The sequence below is a fragment of the Meriones unguiculatus genome, chromosome 14 (assembly GCF_030254825.1).
Source record: "Meriones unguiculatus strain TT.TT164.6M chromosome 14, Bangor_MerUng_6.1, whole genome shotgun sequence".
Classification (NCBI taxonomy): domain Eukaryota; kingdom Metazoa; phylum Chordata; class Mammalia; order Rodentia; family Muridae; genus Meriones; species Meriones unguiculatus.
Window position 1 is genome coordinate 68241772 of NC_083361.1, and position 25315 is coordinate 68267086.

Here is a 25315-nt window from a genome sequence, read left to right on the forward strand (position 1 = left end):
GGCAGTTCTCCCCTGGGTTGCTTCCACTGTGGCATAAGAAGCTTGCTTACCATCACTCTGACAGCATATGAGAACGCACAGTAGGTGCTTATCAATTACATGCCAGCATCTGCATATCAAAGTGCAAGAGTGGGTGCAGGCTGTGGTTGCATCGAGTTTCCCCGCTGTGAGCCCGGATTTGCCTCATGTCCCTTCTCTCCTTGCAGGGTTTGGGGTTTGGAGGCCTTCTGGGCCCATTCCAGCTAGTCTTTCATGCTGAAGATGGCCAAGAAAGGGGTTCTTCGCCCTGGTCTGTTCTCACCCCATCTCCACCCTGGCTGGCCTCCAGCAGCACCAGGTCCTCGTGGTCCTCATCAATGTCTAATCCCAGCCCCCAGCACTGAGCTCTGCACCAACAGCATGCTCACTAGAGAGGAAGGCAGACCCAATCAGTCAATCAGCCAGTCAGTCTCTTCCTGAAGCCTCTCCACTCCCAGCGCTTCCCAATACCCAGCGTTAGGATGCTCAGAAGGAACAGCGTGAAGGTGACCCTGTCCCCGGTTTTATGACTCATTGGGTCCTAGAAGCTAGGAGGAGAACAGACAAGACGAAGGGGAGCCAGGGACATTCACCTGCCATCTCTGAGGACAGTTGGGGAGCCATGTGCTGACCAGTGTGAGAGCATTGCCTCACCCTGGAGCTGGACACCAGCCAGGCACTGCCCAGTGACCTGCTGCAGGGAAGAGGGAGGTTCCCATCCAAGTCTGGGGCGGCCATGCTTCCTCCTCTCCCTTCTTCCCTCCCTTCTACCAAGATTGGGTTGTGGCTGTGTTGCCCAGACTGGCCTCTAACTCCTGTGTGCAAGTGAGACTTCTGCCTCAGTCTTGCGAGTAGCTGGGACAGGCACACCACGTGCCAGCCTGGCAAGTCTGTTCTTTCTGTCTTTGGGTCTTGGCTGAGGGCAGCTCTCCAGTGCATGAAGGGCAAGCCTCTGCCCACGGGGCCTGTCCATCCCGAGAGACACTGACCCAACAGTTAGTGTCCACCTTAGCCTTCTGGGCTGTTTCTCCATCATCCCACACCATTATTCTGGACAGGGCTCCATCTCTACAGCTGGAGCAGGTAGACAGGGTCCGGTGAAGGAACTGCCACTCACATCCTCCCCCTGTGTGCTTCGTATCCTGGGACAGTGGACCATGCCCACAGATAAACAGCCTCACACTGGCAAGACCTCGCAGGAGGCAGATCTTAACCAGTCAGTCTTACTCACCCAGGACCCCAGAAGGGGTGACCACAGCCAGGGCCCAGACTAAGGGCAGGGCCAGCCAACCCTGCATTAGAACTGATGGCTGCTGGGCCATTGGGAGGGAGGGGGCACTCGGAGGGGGCGCCAGGAGTTCAGGGGAGCCTTTGCAACACTCATCTTTCCTCAGTGGGACAGAATGTGTTCTCACACTTTGAGAAATTAACTTGCAGCTCTCAGACTTTCCACCCCCAGGAAGGAGAGAAGGAGAAAGGAAGAAAGGGTTTGCATTGTCCCCGTGATTGGCACCTTCTGTGAATGGGGGGTCACCGCTTTGGGCTGCTCTTTTTCAAGCGCTCCTCTCCCCCCTGCACGCTGCATTCACGCTGGAACGTTTTTCTCTTTAAAGCTCTGTCTTTCTCTCCCCCGCGCTTTGTCTCTGCTCTCCTTTCCTTCGATCTTGCCTTTCATTCTGGGCACTCCCCACCTCCCTGGGGATAGCTCTCTTCTCTTCTCGCTCTTTTTTCCCTCCCTTTTCTTCTATTCAGTCCCTCATTTCTTTTCTTCTGACTTTTTTTTTTTTTAAATTCTTCTTTTTCCTTTTGAATAGCGCCTCTGTTTTCAGGGGGTGGAGAACTTAGAGAAGTAGGTTTGTGAGGATTTTTTTTTCTCCCTCTCCATCGCGCCGTGTGCATAGACCTCGGTCTGCAGACAGTGGTGTGAGCTAGCCCTCTCGGAGGGGGCAGGGCATTTGGAAAGGTCCCCACTGGACAAGACTCCCGTGCACACCTGTTGTCGCAGATAAGGGACCCCAAGTTCTTCAGCCGGGGGAGGCCAGCGTGGCCCTGAGACAGAGGTCAGAGGTGAACACAAATCCCCCAAACCTCTCAGCCCCAGCAAGAAAGCCAAGCACGTGTGCATGACAATTGTCTGGCTGTTAGTCCTCTGCTGCACTGGCCACACTGGCGAAGCAGGTGCACCCATGTTGGCTAGACCTGGGGTGGTGGAGAGGCTCTCTGGTGACGAGTGGCCGCAGAAAGTGTCACCTGGGAGCTAGTGAGCATTCCATGTGGGTGCCCACCAGGTTTTCTCCCTGCCCCTCCTGAGAACTAAGCTTGGTCAGCCTGGCACTGTATCTGCTGAGTGTTGACTGTGGCCTGAGTGGCCCTGACTCCAGGCCAGGCCAGTTCAGGTTCCAGTGCCCTGTCTCTAGATTAATACAAATCTAGGTTCCCTCCCTCTGAAGTGTTCTTGTTAATCCACATGCTGACTCCTGTACAACTTACTCAGGCACAGCCTCCCTATTTGATTCCTCAGGTAGTAGTAATCACGTCTCCCTTTCAGTATTCTCTCATGGGTACCAGGCTAGCTGTGCCGGTCACCCTTCTACTGTGGGTCTGTGAGGGAGGGCGGGACTGCCGTGTCGGTCCTTCTGAATTTAAAAGAAAAACCATGTTTGCCTAATCTCAGCTACTCCAAAGTGACTTCAAAAACCTTTCAAGTCTAGAAAGCTGAAGGTGGTGCCTGGCTTCAGGGACAAGGGCAAGTTGGAGTTTAGACAGGGAGTGATGGTTGATGGCCAGTTGACACCTAGAACAATGGTGGGAGCTGGGCCTGGGAGCTCAGTGACCTCTGCAGAGAGGTGAGTGTGGAACCCGCCTCTCTGGTGGTCCCTGAGGGAACCCAGCAGGCCCCAGAGGCAAGGCCTGATGCTGGGACCTGGGGGGGGTGTGTGTGCAGGAGGCAAAGGGTTGTGGGAGACTGAGCCAGGAGGAGGGCAGAGCTCACAGGGTCCAGTGAAGCAGGCAGTGGTCACCCTGGGTCAGGCTGGTAGAGGAGAGAAGTTGGACGTTGTCTGGGCTGTGCTGTGGTGGTAGAAGGAATCTGGACGTGGGGTGGGGTGGGGGCAAGGCCTGAGGGAAAGATGTGAGTTAAACAGGCCAACTGAGGCAGGGGAAAGCAGCTGGCAGAGGCTGAGGCCGGCTCTCTCCAGGTGGAGCCTACCGTGCTGACTGGAACTCATTTCCTTCTGGAGGAAGGAAGGAGGCCTCTGTCAGCCCGCCCACCCTGAAAATGCTGCCACTTCTGGGACCTGGGGTGTGTGGGATGGGGAGCAACAATCAATCTCCAGCTTGCCAGAAAGAGGAGCTGTTTGGAGGAGGTAAGCTTGGGCTGCTGTAGCCAAGGTGAGAGGAGAGGAGGGGCTGGCTAGGATGTCACACACCTACCCTTGAGGCCCAGCCTGGGTGTGTGGACTGAATTTATCGTTAACAAACTAGACACAGGATCCTGGATACTGACCATGACCAGCTGAGTGAATGACAGGCCTCATGAAGGTATGGCCCATCCCTGTCCTCAGGCCTCTGGTCGTCCTGGAATAGGCCATTTCCTCCCTGAGGAAGATGGAGGGTGGCAGAAGCAGGCACCAGAGAGCAAATGTCCCTCAAATGCTGCAATGCAGAGCGTGGCACTGTGGCTACTGTTGAGTACCTACTGCATGCAGATTCTGAGACTATGCCCAGGTCTAGGGAAAGAAAAAAAAAAAAGGCTATTATGTCCTTTCTAAGTCTGAGTTAGTTGTTCACTGTGGGGAAAGGTGTGTACTTCCCTAGGGATACTCAGAATTTGTGCCTCAAGGAATTGATAGAGACAAAAGTGGCTAGGGCCTACCCCTTCCCCAAGGGGAAGTGCCGTGGGAGGGACTGAGGGCTGGTGCTGCAGGCTTCTTCGGACACCTCGTAAATCGCCTGTATGGCAACACCTCTTTCATGATGTGTGCGTGGGGGAAGTGGTTTAGGATGGCACACCTGTGGAGGCCTGAGGACAGTTTTGAGGATGATGTGGGGATCGAGTTTGAGTTTTTAAGCTTAGGCTGCGTTCTTATCTGAGCCATCTCACTGGCCCTCCCTGCCTCTCTTAGAACGGGCACCAAGGAGACAGCTCCTCCAGGAACTGGCTCTGTGAAGATGGAGTTATCAAAGTACACTCACAGACCGGGGTTTGTTTTCAGTGGCTGCCAAGCAGGTGCTCCTGGTATACCTGCTTTAGGAGAGCTGAAGGAGTCACTCTAGATTCCACACTAAGCCAGGGCTCAGTGTGTGTTTGTTTGTTTGTTTGTTTGTTTGTTTGTTTGTTTGTGACAAGCAGGCTAAGTAGTCAGGCTACCCCAGAATTCAGTGTATAGCTCAAGCTAGCCTTGAACTCCTTATCTTTGTGCCTTGGCTTTCTGTATGGGCTATCACACCTGTCTTTCTAAACTGCTTTTACAGGCGTGCCACCGTGTCTGTGGGGAGCTACATAAAATGACGTAGTACCGGTACACAGCCCACACAGCCTCCGTATGATTTAAAGCGCCTCTAGATGACTTATAATAATACCTAACACAATGTAAATGCTGTGCCATTGCTGGCATACTGTGCTGCTTAGGGGATGATGACAAGGAGAAAGTTCTCTTGTGCGCAGCCTTGTAGGCCCACAGCACACGTCTGCTAGCAGAATGGCGTTTCTCATCCTAATCCTTCTTCTTCCTTCGCCTCAGCCTCTTTCGCTTCCTCCTCGGGCCTTTCAAGCACATCCTGCTAGCAGTATACTCACTCAGTATGTGGCTGAGGATGAACTCGAGCTTCTTTTTATTGCTGTTTGGTTTGTTTGTTTGAGACAGGGTCTCACTGCATAGCCTCGGCTAGCCTGGAACTCACTATGTAAAGCAGTCTGATGCTGAACTCACAGAGATCCTTCCCCTCTGCCTTCAGACAGAGTTCTGGGATCACAGAGGTGAACCACACTTTCTCTACATTTTTTTTTTACAGTTTCACACACACATAATCCCTGCCAGTTCCCCGCTCCTGTCCTTTTGTTGGGTTTTGTTTTGTTTATGCCTTGATACCCACTGAGCTGAGTTAGTTTTGTTGCCAGAATGCCAACTAACCCTGTGGCTGGGCCTTGTGCAGGTGACCATTGCTGTAGTGAGTTCATGAACACAACGGCTATGTCCAGGGGACAGCACTCCTCCCAGCTCTTACATTCTACAGTGCTCCCTAATCCTTGGGAGACAGAGGATTATTATTTATTTACGAATGTGTGTCTGTGTGTGTGTGTTCTAGGGATCGAACCCAGGTCATCGGGCTTATTGACAAGCTCTTTTTTTCTGCCAAGCCATCTCACCATCCCTCTGAATATTTTCAATCCATCTTGAGCCCTCCCATGAAGATACTCTAATAAACAGAGCCAACCGGACAAATAACCGTACAGGCTCCTAAAAACTCCACATCCCTAAAGTCAGCCGCCTAAGAGACCAGGCTCTGAGAAGCAGTGCTGGAAAGGACAAAAAAAAAAAAAAAAAAAAAAAAAGACATTCTGAACCTTTCTGTGCCTCCACTTCCCCACTTGTGATATCACTAATACCAACCACAGACTGGTCGGGAGGAAGCGAAATAATGCATTTAGAGTCCCCGGGCTGGCACTGTGTTTCTTAGGGCAGCCAGCCAGTCTGCTACCACCAGCACTGGGCACTTTGCCACAAGAACAAGAGCCGTGTGTGTATAGTCCAGGCCAGGCCAGTGTGGCCCCCGGTAGGGAGAATCCAGCAGTGTCAGGTCTGGAAAGGGTTCTGTAAACTGTGGAGCACTGTGCCCAGGTGGGTGGCCCTCACTCCTTACTCCACCTGTCTTTCTGTGTGTAGGGTGGGTGTGTGGAGGCCAGAGGTTGATGCTGGGTTTATTCTTCAATCACTCTTCACTGTTTTGTTTCAGTTTTTTCCCCACCTTTTTTTTTTTAATAAGATTTATTTATTTATTATGCATACAGTATTCTGCCTGCATGTACACCTGCATGCCAGAAGAGGGCACTAGATCTCATTATTGATGGTTGTGAGCCACCATGTGGTTGCTGGGAACTCAGGACCTGGAAGAGCAGGCAGTGCTCTTAACCTCTAAGCCACTGTTACAGCCCCCTCCCACACCTTCATTTTTGAGAGGCAAGTTCTCTCATTGAACATAGAGTTCCGCTCATTCGGCCAGCAAGCCCCAGGGATTTTCCTGGTTCCATCGCCCCAGCACTGTGCTTGCGGGGGTCCACCACTATGCCTGGCTCCTTATGTGGCTTCTGGGGTTCCAAACTCAGGCCCTCATGTTTACAGACCTGACTCTCTTCCCCAGTAAGCCTATCCCCTTTCTGTGTACTGGAAGCTGAGCTAACCTAGCCCTCAGGCTTCCCAAGGGCCCTCAGACCACAACGCAAAGAGATCCAGGAGACCCTCCCACCAGGCGTTCACACCATCAAAGTCATTTGGCATTTAGGCTATTCCCACACATCCCAGTGTCGGCATCTTGACATCCATAGTATGACGTCTACCCTGGCCCCTCACAAACTCCTGCGTGCCATCCTTTAAGAACCAGATAGAAGAAGCCAGGTCTGTCTCCGGGCATCCCACACACCCATCTATCAGCCTGCCTTCCTCCAGGAACCTACCCTCAAGGCCATCCCTTGGGCCCTACGTGCTTCTGATTCTCTGCTTTTTACAAGTTCCACGCTTACCTTTCTGCAGCCTGCACCAGCTAGGCTCTCTGTTAGCATCTGGTACCTGTAGACATGGTAGATGGCCATGCATGTGCCCTGATAACTAACATGACCCCAGCCTCCTCCTGCTCCTCCACCGAGCGGCTTCCCTCACGCATGCGTGTCCCTCTGCAGACTGTGAGGTTGAGGGCAGAATATGTGGACTTGTGGGACAGGGCTTCCCCTTATGGCTGTGTGGCAGGTGAAGGACAGTCTGTGCCCTTGACCTCCTAGGTAGCCTGTGTGTGAGTGTGTGTGTGTGTATGTCTGTGTGTCTGACTTCTCCGCAGACCCAAATTATACTTCTTCTGGCATAAATCCAGACCTGCCTTGGGTGTGTTGGTGACTGCAAAATAAATGTTGCTCCCAGTGCCAGCTTGGTTTGGAGAGGCTGCTCAAGGATGGAGGGATCACCCTGGCTGCCATGAGAAAGGAGATGGGGGGCTCCCAGCCAGACACTCCTCGCCTGTCCTCCAACCTCAGCACCTCTCTGTCTTTTTTCCCTTCCTTTCTCCACCCTGTGCCTGGACCAGCCCTTGTGCCCGCTGCATCTGTTTGAATGACAGCTTCCTTAAACATCCATCCCCAGGCCTCCCCAACCCACCTTCCTGTAGTGCACCCTACGTCAGTCGAATTTGTCCAGTGGGCCTCATTTCCACCTCCTGACACCCTAGAAATCATGTCCCATTCTGTAGGCCAGGTGGCGAGTCCCACACAGGAAGGGGCAAACTTGAGTTTAGTTCTACAGCTCGGGCTAACTCTTGTCTCCCACAGAGATGGTTTACACGGAAGAATACCCGTGGGGGAGGGGGGCCGAGAGGTCACGTGGCCTTGTGGTGGTACCCCATACTCATTTCCAGCCTGATACTTTGCACTTGTGTTTTGTGGCTCTTCATCTTCTCTCTAAAGAAACGGTAAGGTCTTTGATCGTGAAGAGCTTTGTCACCTGCCAGCACCCAGCCAGCACCCACCTGACCTTTAGAATAGATAATGACCATAGGCAGAAATAGTAAACGCAGTGGCGCCCATCCTGCCGTCCTGCCTGCACACAGCCTTAACTGCAGATTGCAGCATTTCCCTCAGTGCTTTCCCTTAAAAGCAAGGCATGAGATTAGGTCCAGACGCCACTCAACCTGGGGCCTTGGCCAGGTTGCTTAGCTCGCCTCTGCCTCAGTCCCTCCTGTGAAACGAGCCTTTCTCAGCTCTTTCTTTTCTTTTCCTTCCCTGTCTATTTATTCACTCACTCATTTACTCATTTCATTTATTCTGTTTTGTTTTTTTTTTTGAGACAGGGTTTTCTCTGTGTATCCCTGGCTGTCCTGGACTCCCTCTGTAGACCAGGCTGGCCCCAGACTCACAGAGATCCACCTGCCTCTGCCTCCTGAGATTAAAGGCATGATGTGATATCATGCCTCGCCCCTTCCTTTTTTTTTTGGAGAGGCTCAGGGTCTCAGAGCCCTGGCTGGCCTGGAATTCACTTCATAACCCAGGCTAGCCTTAAACTTGCAGCAATCCTCTTGCCTTGACTTCCCAAGCACTGGGATGACAGGTATGCCCCATTGTGCCCAGCTTGTGACATGGGTTTTGTTACCAAGGTGCCATTCTCCACATCCATAATCTCAGAATGTAAGCACCTAGCCGGTAGGAAGGGCCCAGTGTGAGGTGGCTCCTGCCCTGTCACCATCCTGGTTACGGAGAAGGAGGCAGCTCAAGGTGGCAGAGCTGAGAGAAGACAGACATGTCTCTTCATTTGCAGAGGGAGGCCCTGGACTTCCTGGTTCCTTCCAGAACATCTTCCCTCACTTCTTCTGGGTCCTGTCCATCTGGCAAACGTTTCAGCGGAACAGCAGTGATGTCCCTGGCATCTCTGTGGGTCCCACACCCTGTGGCTTGCCGCATCCTGGAGTGAACCTTGTCAGCCTCACTGACAGCACAGAACAGAGCAGGACCCCATCTGGGCCCTAGGAGCCCAGGACTCAGAGGCCAAAGGGTCTCAGCTACTCCCAAGGTCTCATAGCCTTGTGCCCCTTCATCCGACTCCATGTCACCAGAGGACTTGATACCATTTCTATCAACCTATCTGTCCTGTTGCTTTGAAATCCTGGGGCCGCTGGCATAATCAGCTTGCTTGCTTTTCCGTGGTAAATCTGTGCCTAGACCTTTGTTTCTGATCACTGCAGATTAAACACAGCAGTGTCATGTCCTGGAAGAGGCTAGACTTGGGGCTGCTACATCCTGGAGTGAGGAAGAGCACAGTGAATAGGCTCAAGCCTACCCACACTGGCCATAGGACTCAAGTCAGTCCCTCTCCTCATTCATCTGTCTGTAAAATAAAAGCACATATGTCCATCTCCTTGCCTGGCCCCTACAGTCTGAGGGAGCTGGTGGGACACTAGGAGGAAAGCCCTCAATCGTGCCTTCCCCCCAGGAAAAGACCCCAGAACATCCTGCGTGGCAGGCAAGTGCTCTACCACTAGCCCCACCCCACTCCTTAAAAAGTGAATCCTGAAGAATTGGTGATTTCCCCCACCTGCTTAGAGGGAGGAGTGCTGTCCTTAAGGTAAGGTGGGCCTGGGAGAGGGGCCTTCAGGCTGTTGTATGGTTGGGTTGCAGTTCCCTTGCTCTGTCCTGAGGGTTCCTCTCCAGCAAGTCCCATCCCCGACTGTGTGTTTTCTTCTTTCCACTGCTGAAGTCAAAGGAGGCAGAGGGTCCCCGCTGGGAGGTTTCCTTCCTCCTTGCAATCTAGGGCCTTTGACCCTTTGGCTCAAGGGAAGGGTTTCTGGAACTGAACTGGAAGAGCCAGGCCAAACAGACGAGGGTTTCTTTTTCCCTTTCTTTTTCTTTCTTCCTTCCTTCCTTCCTTCCTTCCTTCCTTTTTCTTTCTTTCTTTCTTTCATTCTTTCTCCTTCCTTCCTTCCTTCCTTCCTTCCTTCCTTTCTCTTTTATTTCTAAGCAAGAGACAAATAAATGTCACTCTGAGATGACAGGAGAACAACTGGAGGAGATAAAAGGCGAGTAAAAGGGAGCAAGAGGCCAGAAGCAAAGGACATGGGGGAGAGCTGGACTCTACACTGTGATGATGGGAGAGATGAAAGAGGAGAAAAAGAGATGAGATGGGAACGCAAGACCGAGTGGCAGAGCGGAGGATGGGGTTGCCATGGAAACGGAAGAGGGGAGGAATGGAGGGAGAGGAAGACAGGATGGAGAAGGTAGAGGACTCTGCAGAGGAGGGGCCTGACAGGAGGCTAGATGAAGAGGAAGGGAAGCCATGAGAGGTCCCTTGGTCCAGCTAGGTTGGCAAAGGAGGGAGAGAGTGACCCTGAAAGCCTGCCCTGTCCAGATCTGAGTAGAGACCCTGGGGAGCCTGCCTCACCCTGCCGGCAGGGACTGCCTTAGATTCTGAATCTGTAAGGTGGAAACGTTCCCTCCCCTGCTAGAGGGCTGCTCACGTGTCAAACCCAGTGAGTGCCATCCCCTCATTGGTGATTTTTACCTGTCCTTGCGATTGTGAGCTAAAGTTTTGTTTGTTTTTCTCTGTTCCATTAAGCTGGGGATCTTGGGGTCCAGCACAGACAGCATCCTTGTCATAGAGGCCGTTTGTTCTTTTTTGCTTCTGGAATTAGAGGAAAGAGAAGGATTTACCTTCCAGAAACAGGAAGCCTGCCGTCCCTTCCTCTGGGAAGAGGGACTGTTCCTGCCACTAGGAAAAGGGAGGCCAGGCCTGGGCTTTCCATGTGGCAGCTTTCCAAGCTGTGCTCCCCAGCAGCCTCCTCTTTCTCCCTGAGTGTGTGTCCTCACAAGGCTCTGATGGGGCGAGCACACAGGCCAGGTGTCCGCCCCTGGGAGGTGCCATCTCGCTGGCATGTCATACACTATGCCAGTGATTGTCCTAGTAAATAGATCAATAACAAGTCCCTAAAAATTATGATACAGTCCAAAAAGGAAAAGGAAGTTCGTCTTTGTTTTGAGACGGTTTTGGCGTGTAGCCCCGCTGAGCCTGGGGGCGACCCTCCAGCTCCCAGGTGCCAGGACTGCAGGTGTGCGGCAGCACGCCTGGCAAGGAAAGGTATTGGAAAAGGGTTAAACTTGAGCTTGCCAAGAACTTAGAGAGGGTGGGACCTGGGCAGGTGGGGCGGCACAGGGGAGATTTCCTGCAGGTGTCACACCTGCACTAGACGTTGAAGGCTGGGGAACAAGAAAGAGCATCCCTGGCCTGTGGAACTCCACACGAAAAAGTCACCTGCAGGCCAGGTCTGTGACGGAAAACAGTGCGCAGCGAAGTAGCCGCGCAGGCGTGGATAGAGCAGGCGGGTCCTTTGATTTCAAGCCCAGTGGGAAGGGAAAGTGGGATCCTGAGCAGGGTTGACGTCCTGCCCTGCCTGATCTCTGTTCACTTGGTTTAGCGCTCTCTCATGCTCTCTCTCTCTCTCTCTCTCTCTCGACTAGTTTAGAATTTGAGGGCAAGAGACAAGCTGTTGGCAGGATTCTTAAGTTGAAAACATTTCCTACAGGAAGTGTTATGATCTATGATGATCATGCAGCGGCGGGTGTGGACACCGTGGCGGGCCCATTCCAAGGTGCAACCCCCTGAGGAATTACACCACACAGCAGACCTGCTATAAAGGAGGTTTAGAGGGCAGTGAGGGAGAGGAAGGGGCCACCTTACACACACAGAGAAATACGGAGAGGGGGTGGGGAGCTTGGGCTGGAGCGAGCTGGAGGTGGCTGTGGTCCCCTACACACCGGGCGCACCAAGCGTAGACAGGTGATGACGTGAGCGGTTGCTGGGCCCCTGGAGGCTGGCCGGCTGAATCGCCTCTTTGCTGGCAGGGAGCTTGAGTTGTGGCAACCCTTCTCCCTATGTTCTGCCCTTACAGCCCTCCGTGCTGGACAGCAGTGCCCTGCCCAGAACTGTGGGCCAGGAGTGATATGTTTAGTAGTTGGAGGAGAGCATAGTGAGACTTGAAATCCTACATCAGTCCCGTAGTGTGGCACAGGGCCCGTAGGGCCGTGAGATGACAGCATTGCCTGCAGGGAAGATCCTAGGACCAGGCAGAATGGTTAAAGAAAGGGGTCTCCAGCAAAGGCTACATTGAGTTGTGTGCCCAGCCTTTAAAGAACAAGGTACATCTGTTCATTGGGGGTGTGCGCTGTCTGGTAGAAGAGTGAGAGCCTGTGAAGAGGGTCCGGGTGACTTCAGAGCAGGGCCATTTTTGCTGAGCGTCAAGGGGCCCTTAGAATCACTTTTCACTCATCCATTTCTTTCTTTTCTTTCTTAATGTGTATGCCAGTGCCTGGAGAGGCCAGAAGGCAGCATTGGATCCCCTGGAACTGAAGTTACAGACAGTTGTGAGGCATTTTGTGGGTGTTGGGAATCAAGCCCAGGTCCCTTGGAAGAGCAGCTGCTGCTCTTAACCCCTGAGCCATCCCTTCAGCCTCCCTTTTCTCTCTTCATTCATTCTTGATGCCTGGGTGACTCTTCTTCCTGACAGAGGCGTTAGCATGGACAAAGACGATCAAGTGTGAGAGGGGCTGAGGCCCAGCAGGAGAACTAAGCCCTGGGCAGCCTGCTGAGGCATGGGTACTTAGCCTAACTCTGTGAAGTTGGACCTCAGGAAAGGGGAAGCTGAGGAAGAGGGAATACAGCTCCACTTCCGCTGGCCCCCTCCACACTGTGGGTGGCCCGTGGCTGACAGAAACGAGACTAAAGCTCTGGGCTTTGCACAAGCTCTGGGCTTTCACTTCCTCTTCTCTGAGGATATGAGCACTTCACCGTGGGAACAACAGAGGGAAGCCAAGTGGGAGGTTTTGCTACCAGGTGAATTCCCAGGAGTGTGTCTTCAGCTGTGTGCCAGGAACTCGCCTCTTTCAGGCGATCCGAGCTGCCCCACCCTGGGGCCTGCCTCTCCAGCCCCCAGGGCCTGGGCACCACCTCCTCCCAGTGGCGCAGCTGATAGCAGGTCTGAGTGCCAAACCCTAACTGAGACCTCCTCCCTCCTGTTCCCTCCGGTGAGAGCCCGCCCCTCTCACCAGAGGCCACACCTCCGGCCGCTCTCCGAACTCAGGCTCCACCTGTTGGGGGGAGCTTGATTTTGTCCCCTGCTGTGTGTACGGGCGGCACCTGGGAGGTGCTTGGTAAATGGATGTTAATTCAGTTGGTTCTGTTGGAAAAATGCAGCCCGAAGCCTGAGTAACCTCTTGATCCAAGGGCAAACTTGGCCCCCCAGTACGAGCGCAGGTTGCACTGGGGAGCGGCTCCTCGGGGACCCTCAGGAAGTAGTCACCAGATTTGGTCAGTTGCAGCTGGCTTGGGCAGTCTGTGGGACACTCCTGACTTTGGTTGGCTTTTTTTGGTTTTGTAACTCACTGTGTGACCAGGTTGCCCTCCAAATCGGAGCGCTGGGATTAAAGGCATGCGCCACCACCACCCGGCCAACCCTCCTTACCCTTTAGTAGGGGTATGAGGGGGTCTCCGTGGAGCTGCTAGCGCGCTGTGTGATGAGAGAGGGCTCTGTAATGAGGGGTCCCTGTGTGGCATTCAGATAGGATGGGGGCTGTAGATTTTCATAACCCTGAGATTCCAAGTAGGTCCTTGTCTGTTCTGTAGATAGGGATACTGAGACCCGAAGGTGTCACTTGGTCCCTGAGCTTTTATCATTCTTCACGGGAGCCAAAGAACAGAGACAAAGCACTTTTGGAGTAACAGTGAGAAGCCTGGGGCCCTTTCTGGGGTAGGGGAGGCTGCTGCTGGGTCTCAAAGGGGAGAGTTTACTCCCTCCCCAGGATCAGGCCTGACCCTCTGGCCCAGAGGTGATGCCGAGCCCTGGGAAATAGGGCAGCCGCTGGCTTCTCTGCCTCTCTGGGTCCCCTCCCCCTCCCTGCCTTTGTTTCTTGTCCTCCGAGGCCTCTTTCTGTTTCTCTCCCTCCCCCCATCTCACTCCTCTTCTTCCCCTCCTCCTTCCTCCCTTCCCTTCCCCTTTCTTCTTTCCCTTAGCTGCATTACCGTACTCTGGCAGCTACTCTTTAACCGTGCCTCTAACATTTACTTTTTGCACACCCCAGGGAGAAGGAGAGGCGGGCTGAGGAGTGGGAGGAGTTTCGTAGAGGTGCGCTAATGGATAGCCACCCCATCTTCCCCACCCCGTCATAAGCCATGCAATTTGGAAGAACACAGGGCCCTCCAAGCCCTTTTCACTTGGACACTGTCAGCTTTGGTTGAATCCTCAGCACAAGTGATAAAGAAAGGCCTTGCCTAGGGAAGGAAGGTGCCATCGTGGGTGGGATGGGGGGAAGGTCGGCCCCTGGGAGCCTACAGCATCCCTGTGCTGCAAGTGGTGGGGTCCCCTGTAGGTCCTTCTGCCTTGAATAGTCTGGGCCAGGGCATCAAACAGGCTGTAGCCTGAGAAGGAACCAGCGGCCTTGGGGACAACTAAACCAAAAGACTGGTCTAAGAGGATGAAAGAGATGCTGGACTGGAGGCCACCTCCCCTCCACTTATCTCTGCACGTCAGACAGAGCAGCAAGTCACTTAGAATCTGCCTCACTTAGTCTCTCCACCTCTGCCTCAACAGAGCCCCTTCTCCGCACCCATCACACACACTTGGGCAGACATAATACACACTCATGCATACACAGCCTATACGGCTTCCCCAAGAGACCATAAAGCCCAGCCCTTGTCACCAGGCTGTAGGCTTCTGCTGGCCCTAGGCGTCCCTGAGCGGCTCCTTCACTCAGACTCAGGAGTCTTGGAGTTGGAGTCCTCCTGGGTGCTAGGGATGGCTTGGTGAGACTCAGCTACAGCTACGGCCTGCTCATTAAGCACTCCTGTAATCCCAGCACTCAGGAAGGCAGAGGCAGGTGGATCTCTGTGAGTATACAAATTGAGTCCAAGACAGCCAAGGCTACACGGAGGAACCCTGTCTCGAAAAAACACACACACAAAAGAACTCCTGTCACTGTAGTTTAGGCACCATTCCCTGTGCTGTGGGGTGAGGCTGCTGTAGGCTTAAATAGGGCCTGGAGCCCTCAGTAATGAGCTGGAGAGCTTCTGCCATGTCTGTGGCTCACGAGTGACAATTCTTAAGGCCCCACCCTTAGCCTTCCAAGAGCACTGACTCTTGGGGAGCTCCCTTTGACGGCCACCTGTTCCTGGAGGAAGGGCAGGCCCAGATGGCCTGGGATGGGCTTGTTTTTATCCTGAGTGTGTGACAGTAAGGAGTGTCTCTTTGTTGGAGGGGACCCCAGTGTGGAAGGTTACTTGCATGTTTTCTCTCACGCTCTCTCCCCTCTCTCCCCTCAAGCCGGGCTAGCGAGGTGGTCAGTGGTCATGCTCTTATCCGAATGTAAAGTGGGCTCTCTGCATCAGTCTCTGATGCAGTGGTGTGGGGGTGGGGCAGGACACCTGGGCTTCTGAAGAAAGCCACACCATCTCATCTTGTGTCTGTTTCAAGTCAGAAGCCCTCCGTAGGCAGGCAATGAAGAAAAAGCTTTGGGCTACACTAGGACATGTCAGACCTAGTGACAGCCTCAACAGCACTCAAACCAAGTTCTCTTTTGTTGTTACTCTTTTGTGGTTTTGGTTTTTTTCCTGCTTAAAACTCAGTATGTAGCTGAGAATGGCTTTGAACTCCTGAACCTAGGCTACCTTCCAAGTGACGGGATTTCAGGCGTGTGCTTTCATACCCAGCTTCCAGTGCCAAGTTCCAAGCACAGGCTCTGCCATGAATCCTCCATGAATCCCCCATGGGTTCTGCCTTGGGGCAGGGCTAGAAAACTTTGCTGAGTGTATTGTTTGCTCAAAGCCACTGCACGAACTCTGACTGCTGCCTGGTGCTGTGTCTGGGACAGGCGGGTATAGCAATGGCATTTCCCAGTGTATTCAGGAAAGCTAGCAGTGACTAGTGGGCACTGGACAAAGTTGTGATGGACCTAGAGGGTCTCCTCTGTAGGCTCCCTGGGGACAGAGCCCTGTCTGGTTCACCTTCTCTAAGCACCAGGCCTGTGACTAGGCTGGGATTTAGCAATACTATTTTCAGGAACTATTTTCTTAGTGCTCAACAGTTATCCTTACAATCACCAAAGCTGTGCCGAGTTTGGGGCCCAAGGAAGAAAAGTTTTCTTTTCAGCCCTGTGACTGTCTTTCTGGAGATCTAGGATGGTTAAGCTATCCATCTTTACTCTTACTTGGGGCTCCGTAATTAACTAAGATCCTGGTCCTGCATTCTTTGGAATCCCGTACCTTGTGTGCCCTCATTCCCAGTTCTTAGATGGAGAAGCTGCGTAATGGAAGTGATCTTTTTGTAATCAATTACAAGTGACTGAAGTGGAAATCCCTACTTAAGTGCAGCTGGGCATGGCGTAGGGTATCCAGAAGTGAGTTTAGCCCCCTGCATGGCTGCAGATGGACCCTGAAGCCCCTGGCAGGACTCCTATCTGACCCCTCCCACCAGAGCCCTGCTCTGAGCTTAATAGTTTAATCTTCTGTGTCTGTTGCAAGGAGGCCGGATTCCTGTCTGGGGTATTTTTAGCCAGCCTCCTCAGGAAGAGGAAGCTCCACTGAGTTCTGCTAGGGGGAGGGGAGGGCAGTGCCAGGCCCGGACTTGATTTCCTGAGGAAGGACTGTCCTGGCCATGTGCCTGACCCAAGCCCTGGGAGCACAGCGTGCGGGAACCACCCTCCAGTGCCACTCTTCTGGAGTGTGTCAGGAACCGAGCAGGGGCAGGGTGTGGGGCTATGCCCTTGGTGTGCCACAGCCCTGGGGAAGCTGGCATGGGCATGAGAGCAGGCGGGAGAGGCTGGTGGCAGAACACCCAAGCAGCGCCGGGAAAGGGGCAGCCAAGCGGGAGCCACTTCGAAAAAGTGGGGTTTGAGGTGCTTGGGGAGCCAGGAGGAAGGAGGGCGCCTTCGCCAGTTGTACAGCTGGACACGGGGTACAGCTGTAGTGTCTACAAGAACCTGTTAGGTCAGAGAACATGACCATGAACCTGGGGTCCAGTTTTAACAGTCAAATCAGTGGTCTCTCACAAGCCTTAGCCATAAGATCTCCTGGGCAACTCCAGGGTCAGCTAAAGCTATGTTTTTATCAGTATATTTGGGTATATATAGATATGGCATTTAGTTAATTAAGGAAAACAATGGCTTGTATGATAGACAGCATCAGGCTGACCGATGCTAACCCGTGTTTGAAACCAGCCTCAGAACCTAATTTATTTCTGTATTGTTTTACTCTGTATATGTTTTATTTTTAATCCTCATTCATGCAGCCATGCAATCACTAATGGCAACAATTGTTTAACACCTCACAGTACATTCCCAGGGTCTGTGCAAAATTAATTACTCCGGCAGCACAGCCAGTGGGACTCCTGGCGTGTTTTAGAAGTGTGGCACATTGTATTTTGAGTAGGTGGGTATTTTTTTTTTTAATCAGTTCTTAAAATAATGGAGTGATTAAATTTTAAAACAGAAGGGCTGGGGCTGGGGCTCAGAGGATGAGTGCTCACCTAGCTCAGAGCCCTGGGTCCAGTCCCCAGCTCTGCAAAAGAGAAAAAGGCATTCAGTTTCGTTCATAAATCACCAGGCTTGGAGGCACATGTCTGCAATTTCAGCATTCAGGAGGCTAGGGCTGTAAGATAGCAAATTCCAGACTCCGTTAATGGCAGCACAAGCCTGTATCCCCAGAGCCGGAAGGCAGGGTCGGGAGAATCCCGCAGGGTGGCTGGCCGGCTAGACCAGTCCGTGGGTGAGCTACAGGTTGGATTAAGACCATATCTCGAAAAAAAAACAAAAAAAAAAAACAAAAAAAAACCCCCACAGCTTTACAACGCTGACCTTTCGGCAGATGACCATGAGCACATGTACCCAAACCACACGCCCCCTGTTTTACACACGGAAAAACTTAGGCAAGCAGGGGGTGGGGCTTACCCAGGGCCTCTCAGAGATGTGGAGGTGGCTGCATGCACTGCTCCCCGTAATCACAGGCAATCCCGCGTTCTCAAGGCAGGAGTCACATGACATCAGGGCCACACACACCCCCAAGTTAGCCGGACCCTTGTCCTCCCTGAGTCTGCTGCCCACTTGGCATGGGAACTAGAAGTATTAACCTGCCTTTTTCTCCCACAGAAATGCCCTCGTAGCCAGACGCCACGGGATGGAAGGTTTCATGGACTCAGGGACACAAACGGACGCTGTGGTGGTGCTGTCCTTGGCCCAGGCTGCCGTGCTGGGCCTGGTCTCAGAAAATGAGCTCTTCGGAGCCACCATAAGTGCTGAGGCCTTCTACCCAGACCTAGGGCCAGAACTGTCTGGGACAGCCATGGGGGAGCCGGGACCCGCAGGCCCCGACATCTATCAGCTGGCCTGTAATGGGCGGGCCCTGGAGGAGCCACCGGAAGAGGAAGTGCTGGAGGTAGAGGCGGCCTTTGAGAAGCACACCCGGAGGAAGACGCGGCCCCCGGTACGGCTGGTGCCCAAGGTCAAGTTTGAGAAGGCGGAAGAGGAAGAGGAGCAGGAGGTGTACGAGGTGTCTGTACCTGGTGACGACAAGGACCCAGGCCCTGCAGAGGCCCCTGCCGAGGAGGTGGCCGGCGGCGGCGGCTGCGAGGCCCTGGTGCAGAGCAGCGCCGTCAAGATGATCGACCTCAGCGCCTTCAGCCGCAAGCCCCGGACGCTCCGGCACCTGCCTCGAACTCCAAGGCCAGAGCTGGACATGGTCCCGTTCGAGCCTCCGTTCCCGGACCCAGCCCGGGACGGCTTCCCTGAGCCCAGCATGGCACTACCTGGGCCAGAAACTTTGCCCACCGAATGTGGTTTCGAGCCGCCCCACCTGGCACCCCTGGGCAACCCCGAGCCTCCCAGCATGACATCGCCAGAACTCGTCAAACCGGAACAGGGCTTCGTGTGGCAGGAGTCCAGCGAGTTCGAGGCCGACGCGGCAGGTTCCACCGTGGAGCGCCACAAGAAGGCCCAGCTGGACCGGCTGGACATCAACGTGCAGATCGACGACTCCTACCTGGTGGAGGCGGGCGACCGCCAGAAGCGCTGGCAGTGTCGCATGTGCGAGAAGTCCTACACGTCCAAGTACAACCTGGTGACCCACATCCTGGGCCACAACGGCATCAAGCCCCACTCCTGCCCGCACTGCAGCAAGCTCTTCAAGCAGCCCAGCCACCTGCAGACGCACCTGCTCACGCACCAGGGCACGCGGCCCCACAAGTGCCAGGTCTGCCACAAGGCCTTCACGCAGACCAGCCACCTCAAACGCCACATGCTGCTGCACTCGGAGGTCAAACCCTACAGCTGTCACTTCTGCGGCCGCGGCTTCGCCTACCCCAGCGAGCTGAAGGCCCACGAGGTGAAGCACGAGAGCGGCCGCTGCCATGTCTGCGTCGAGTGCGGCCTAGACTTCTCCACCCTGACCCAGCTCAAGCGCCACCTGGCCTCCCACCAGGGCCCCACCCTCTACCAGTGCCTCGAGTGCGACAAGTCCTTCCACTACCGCAGCCAGCTGCAGAACCACATGCTCAAGCATCAGAACGTGCGGCCCTTCGTGTGCACGGAATGCGGCATGGAGTTCAGCCAGATCCATCACCTCAAGCAGCACTCCCTCACCCACAAGGTAAGGTCCCCCCCACCCCCACCCCCACCCCACCCCACCCCACCCCGGCCTCGGCTGGCCCGTCTGTCCTGTCCTGTCGCTCTCTCTCCCCAGCATTGCTTGCTCCAGAGCCCTGGAGGGGCCCAGGTGATGCTCTTTTTTGAAGGTTCACTTTGAGTTTACGTGTGCGAGCATTTGCCTGCACGTGTGACTCCACGCCCCAGCGTGATGCCCACAGAGGTCAGAAGGCCGCATCAGGCCCCCCCGGAATCAGAGTTACAGGTGGTCATGAGCCTCCATGTGAGTGCTAGGAATCAAACCTGGGTCCCCTGGGACAGCAGTCAGTGCTCTTAGCCCCCGAGGTGTCTCTCCAGCCCTGACTCCTTACTTTCATACTCAGAAATGTATCTTAGTAGAATATGAGAAACATAAATTAGTTTTGGGGTTTTTTTTGTTTTGTTTTGTTTTGTTTTTCAAGACTGGGCTTTAAAGTGTTTTAGAGACCTGGGGAGATGGCTCAGGGTTCAGGTTCTCAGCACAACTGTAAAAGCTGGGTGGGCGGGGGAGTTAGAAAGATGGCTCAGTGGTTAAGAACACTGTCTGCTCTTCCAAAGGACCCAGGTTCAGTTCCCAGCACCCATATGGCACCTCCCAACTGTCTGTAACACAAACTCCAGGGGATCTGACACCTTCACCCTAATGCACTTAAAATAAATTTAAATAAAAAAATATATATATATTTTTTTTTAAAAGCTGGGTGTGTGGGTGTGCCTAACCCCACTACATGGGTGGGTCCTGTTGGCTCACTAGCCAGATGGCATAGCCAAAACACTGAGTTGAGCGAGGGGGCAGGGAATAAGCTGGAGCGCAGTTGAGGAAGACATCCTACATCAGCCTCTAGCCTCCACCTGTGCATGTTCCCAGGCAGGCTCACATACACCCACCCACCCACATACACACACCTACACAAACACAGGCACTTATACATACCAAACACACACACACACACACCAGAGGAATTTTAAAGATTTTTTGTGTGAAATGTTTGTGGAACTCCCTTGACACTAAAGGGTCCCTCCCTGTTTCCTGTATATGAGGCCTGGGAGAGTTGGGATGCTACAGGGAGGTGGCTGCTATGGCTTCCCTTTAGGAAAAGTCAAGCTATATATACGATTAGAAAAGAGGGATAGATGGGGCCGGGGAAGGCCAGCCAGATGACTCAGCAGGCAGAGGCGCTTGCTGCCGAGCCTGAGAAACTTGAGTCTGATCCTCGGCACCCACGTGGTTAAAGGAGGGAGCAGCTCCTGTTAGTTGCGGATTGAGACACACACACACACAAACACAAACAGATAAATGTAGAAGATGGGGCCGTGCATGCCCCTGGTGCAGTCATGGTCAGTCCCCTGCCGCTGTGTAAGAAGCTGGTGCGTGCTTATCATCTCAGTTCTGGGAAAGCAGGCAGATCCTGGGAGGTCTGTGACAAACCAGCCTAATGGGCGAGCTCCGGGTCCCCATGGGAGACTCTTTTCTCAAGCAAAACAAACAAACAAAAACTTAGACAGCTCCTGGGGATAAACACCTGATGCTGACTTGGCCTCCACACGTACATGTGCACACGTGTGCACTTTCAGGCAAAGAAGAAAGGGGCCTGGAGAGACGGGCTCAGAAGTTGAGAGCGCTGGCTGCTCTTACAGAGGCCCCAGTCTGGTTCTCAGCTTCTGCATCCAGCAGCTCACAGCTTCCTGGACTCCAGTTCCGGGGGGACACAATCCCTCCCATGACCTCTGCTCTCACCAGCACTCATCGACAACACATGCATGTAACATGTGACCTAGAGTGTCACACAAGACACTACAGTGAGCCTGCCAGGCCAGGAGCCCAAACTTCTCCAGCCCCGATAACTTTAACACGAGAGCAGGGACCCCTGGCAGGTTCCCCTGCTTGTCCCATCGGTCCTGACCCGTCAGGCTGCTCAGTGTATAATGTCAAGAAGGGTTCTGACGCTGACCCTCAGAAACCGTGTAGTTGATTATTAATGTCTGCAAGGGCGGGAATGAATGGCTGTGCATTTTGCCGTCTTTCTCCTCTACTCAGAGGCTTCAGAACCCCCACCATTCTAAAGTGCTGAGCCATAAAGGGTACGCTGAGGTCGCTGCGAGTATTTGTGTCAGTGTCTTCATTTGTACCCATGCACATCTGTGCTCCCAGCTCTTGAATGGGGCCCCCTGGTGGTCATGTGGCCTTGTGCTAAGAGAACACACAGGGGGTCTGCTATCATATCCTGAGCACCCTAGCTTTGGCCCCCAGCACCCACACACAACACACAGACCGCTTCTTCTCTCCCAGCATCCCCTGTGCACACAGCACCCCATTTCTGTGCTGGGCAAGTGTCAGCTCTGGGCCGTAAAGAGAGATGTGGCAGTCCAGAGCAGACAGTTTGCTCTGGAGCCAGTGTCTCCTGGGGCTGGGGGTCCGTGATAAGAACCACCGGGGAATACTGTGGTTTTTTTGCAGCTAAAAACTCCTGGGCCATCCCAGACCCCACGGAATGCGCCTCTGTAGGTAGGGGCCTGCAGCTGTCCGCTGGACACAGGCACATCTTTCCTCAGGGCGCACAAAGGATCTTGTTGTGTGTGTTAGTGACTGACTTAGGACTCAACCTTCGGGAGCTGAAGTGCGCTACTGCTGAGATAGGCTCCCAGCTCCCCGGCCCCGTCTATTTTGGGACAGTCTCACTCTGTACCCTTGGCTGGTCTCAAACTTACAGAGATGTGTCTGCTTTTGTGTCCCCATACCCAGCTTTTATATTTATTTATTTTTACATGTAGAAGTGTTTGCCTGTGTGTGTGTGTGTGTGTGTGTGTGTGTATGTATGCATGCCACATACATGGAAGCTAGACAGGGTGACAGAGCCCCTGGGACTAGAATTACAAATGGGTGTGAGCCACTATGTGTGTGAGTGCTGGAACAAAACCCAGGACCTTTGGAAGAACAGCCAGTGCTCTTAACCACCGAGTCGTCTCTCCAGCCCAAACCCCACCCTACCCTTTTTTATTGCTAAGTTATCTGTGCTGGCCTTGAATTTGCTCAATAGCCTAGACTACCTTTGCCCTTTCCATCCTACTGCCTCCACCTCTCCCAAGTATCAGGCCTGTGCTACCACTACTGGCAACACACAGCTTTTTCTTGTTTTCTCCTCCCGACCCCTCCCGAATTTATGTTATTTTATACACAGCGTCTCCGTGTGTAGCCCTAACTTGCCTCATCTTGGCTTAGCCTCCATCTTCCAGCCCGGAACAGCAGCCTTACCATTCTTCCCCGACGTGCCCCAGAACGTCAGCAAAATAGCTCAGTGGGTAGAGGCGCTTGCCAGCCAGCGCAATAACCCGAGTTTGCTGCTCAGAACTCACACGGTAGGAGGAGAGAGCCAAGCTGTCCTCAGATCGTCACGTGTACCGTGGCAGACACACACACACACACACACACACAGAAAAAAAAAATTTTTTTTTGTAAAAATTGATTTCCCAGAGATGGCACCTATCAGTGCCCCACCCTGAGTGCCGCTTGTACCCCTGCAGGGTGTGAAGGAGTTCAAGTGTGAGGTGTGTGGCCGGGAGTTCACCCTGCAGGCCAACATGAAGCGCCACATGCTGATCCACACCAGCGTCCGGCCATACCAGTGCCACATCTGCTTCAAGACCTTCGTGCAGAAGCAGACCCTCAAGACCCACATGATCGTGCACTCGCCTGTGAAGCCGTTCAAGTGCAAGGTGTGGCGCGGTGCGGTCCCCGGGGCCCGCCTGGGCTTGGAGGGGACGGGAGGAGGGGCAGGCGGCCATCGGAGCCTTGAAGCTGCCCAAGCCGAGCTTCTGGAGGACCGAGAGGGTGAAGCTTGTGCTGCGGCCACTGCAGGGCTCCGGTCAGGACCCCTCCAGCTCAGAGCGGGCAGGAGACCAGCTCTGCAAGGACCAGCAGGAGGGCTTCCCTGGGCCTCGCTGTGTGGTCGCACAGGAAGGGGACAGTGTGCCGTGCATGGGGTGGGGGGGGCTCAGGAAGTGGAGCAGACCGGCCGGCTCCCCACAGCCCTCTGGTCCCCTCCCTGTTCCAGGTGTGCGGGAAGTCCTTCAACCGCATGTACAACCTGCTGGGCCACATGCACCTGCACGCGGGCAGCAAGCCGTTCAAGTGCCCCTACTGCTCCAGCAAGTTCAACCTCAAGGGGAACCTGAGCCGGCACATGAAGGTCAAGCACGGCGTCATGGACATCAGCCTGGACAGCCAAGGTGGGTGGGCTGTGCGCAGTGGGCAGAGCAGGAATGACAGCAGCATGGCGCACTCAGGAGGGTCCTGTCCAGTTAGGGGTGTAGGGAGGCTGGCCAAGGCCGAGACTTCAATGAGGTGGGCGCAGGTCTGGAGAGAGGGGGAGCCCGGAGAGCCGTCATGGCAATAATGGGGGAGGGGGGTATTTATGTCTTCTTCTAAGGATTTACATGGGCTCACGAAAACGATAATAAAAACAGTAACTTACACACATGTTGAGTGCCGTGTAACTCATGTGACCCTCACAGGGAGGCTGGCTCTGGTGTTGCTCCTATAGCAGGAACCGTAGGGCAGAGATGAGGCGACTCAGTCCCAAGCCTCGAGAGCCACACGTGTGCCATCTCTCTCACCATTGTCATGAGACACCATGATAATGTCAAGTAAGCGGGTGGGAAAGTGACAAGGGGGGACATACGAGGTCACGCCTCCGAGCACACACTGAAATTCTGACATTCAACCTGTCGTGGTGCCCGCAGAGAGGGATAGGCAGTCCTGTCATTAAGTTTCCTGAGAGGGAAACATGAAACAATCAGTGTAAGAACTAAAGAGAACCTAAGATGTAGGAGAGCTGGGTGTGCTGGCAGTACACACTTGCAATTCCAGCACTCGGGAAACTGAGGCAGGAAGACCTCAGTTCAAGGCCTTTTCTACATCTTGATTGTAGACATCTCAGCTGTTATGGGACGCCCCCACTTGCGTCCATTCACAACAGAGCTGACCATAGGTCCACAGCTCCACCGTGGGGAGGTGGCTTCAGGTCGTACGGGCAGGAAGCAGTGGAAGGCGCGCCCGTGGCTCCTTCCTAAGCCTTCACCATGCTGATGGTGCCTCAGCAGCAGCTTCGTGAGTTGACTAACCACTGCAAATGGCCGGTGACTTTGGTTTTGGAACATCTGGCCAGTAAATGGCGTGGACTTCCTGACAGGGGACACTGTGGCTTGCTGAGGGTGGCTTTTCAATAGTCTTACCAAGGTACGTTGGTAGGTAAGAAGGAAGCCTATAGTCTATGTGTGGGTGCTCTCTGTAGCCCTGTATGGAGGAGCTGGAGCTTAGCTTGGCCCCAGACCTGCTGATTGGGAACTAAAGGCTCTCCTTACCTAATGTGCCACCCCAGAATCTCTCCCAAATTGGCTCAAACTGCTGGGCTCCCAGCAGTTTCTTGGATAGAGTGAAGGTATTGCTCCCTTTGACAGCCTTACAGGATGAGGTCTCAAATTGGCTGCCCATGGGAGTCACTTGAGGATTTTCCCATAACGCTTAATTTTATGTGGATGTCTGTGTACCACGTGCTTGCCAGAAGAGGCTATCAGAACTGGAGCTACAGACAGGCGTGAGTCACCTGTGGGTGCTGGCAGTCAAACTGGGGTGTCTGGAAGTATGCCCCGTGCTCTGAACCCCCTCTCCAGGACGTTTGAAGGCTTTTAATGCTGACGGCTGGGTCTGGAGCCAGGGTGCTGGGCTGGGTCTGGATTGTTCCCTGCGCACCCACCTGAGAGCTTCACGAGGCGGAACTGCCTTGTAGCTGGTCACCAGCAGGGACTAAGCCAACCTTGTGCCTTTGCGAATAACTAGAGCCATCAACCTGGTTCTCTGGGATGAGGGAAGCGTCTTCCCTCATTCCCAGG

The 25315-nt window shown here is 53.8% G+C and overlaps 1 protein-coding gene across 3 annotated transcripts in view; it reads left to right on the forward strand.

Annotated features, from left to right (window-relative positions):
- The window catches only part of Znf710 (zinc finger protein 710), a 66984-nt gene that overhangs the window by 37460 nt on the left and 4209 nt on the right, over nucleotides 1-25315 (forward strand). For all 3 annotated transcript variants that reach the window (XM_021653733.2, XM_021653732.2, XM_021653731.2), the window contains exons 2-4: nucleotides 17897-19391; nucleotides 22949-23140; nucleotides 23479-23653. In XM_021653733.2, coding sequence (XP_021509408.1) covers nucleotides 17925-19391; nucleotides 22949-23140; nucleotides 23479-23653 — 1834 coding nt within the window. In that variant the 5' untranslated portion in view covers nucleotides 17897-17924. The remainder of the gene's footprint in view (nucleotides 1-17896; nucleotides 19392-22948; nucleotides 23141-23478; nucleotides 23654-25315) is intronic.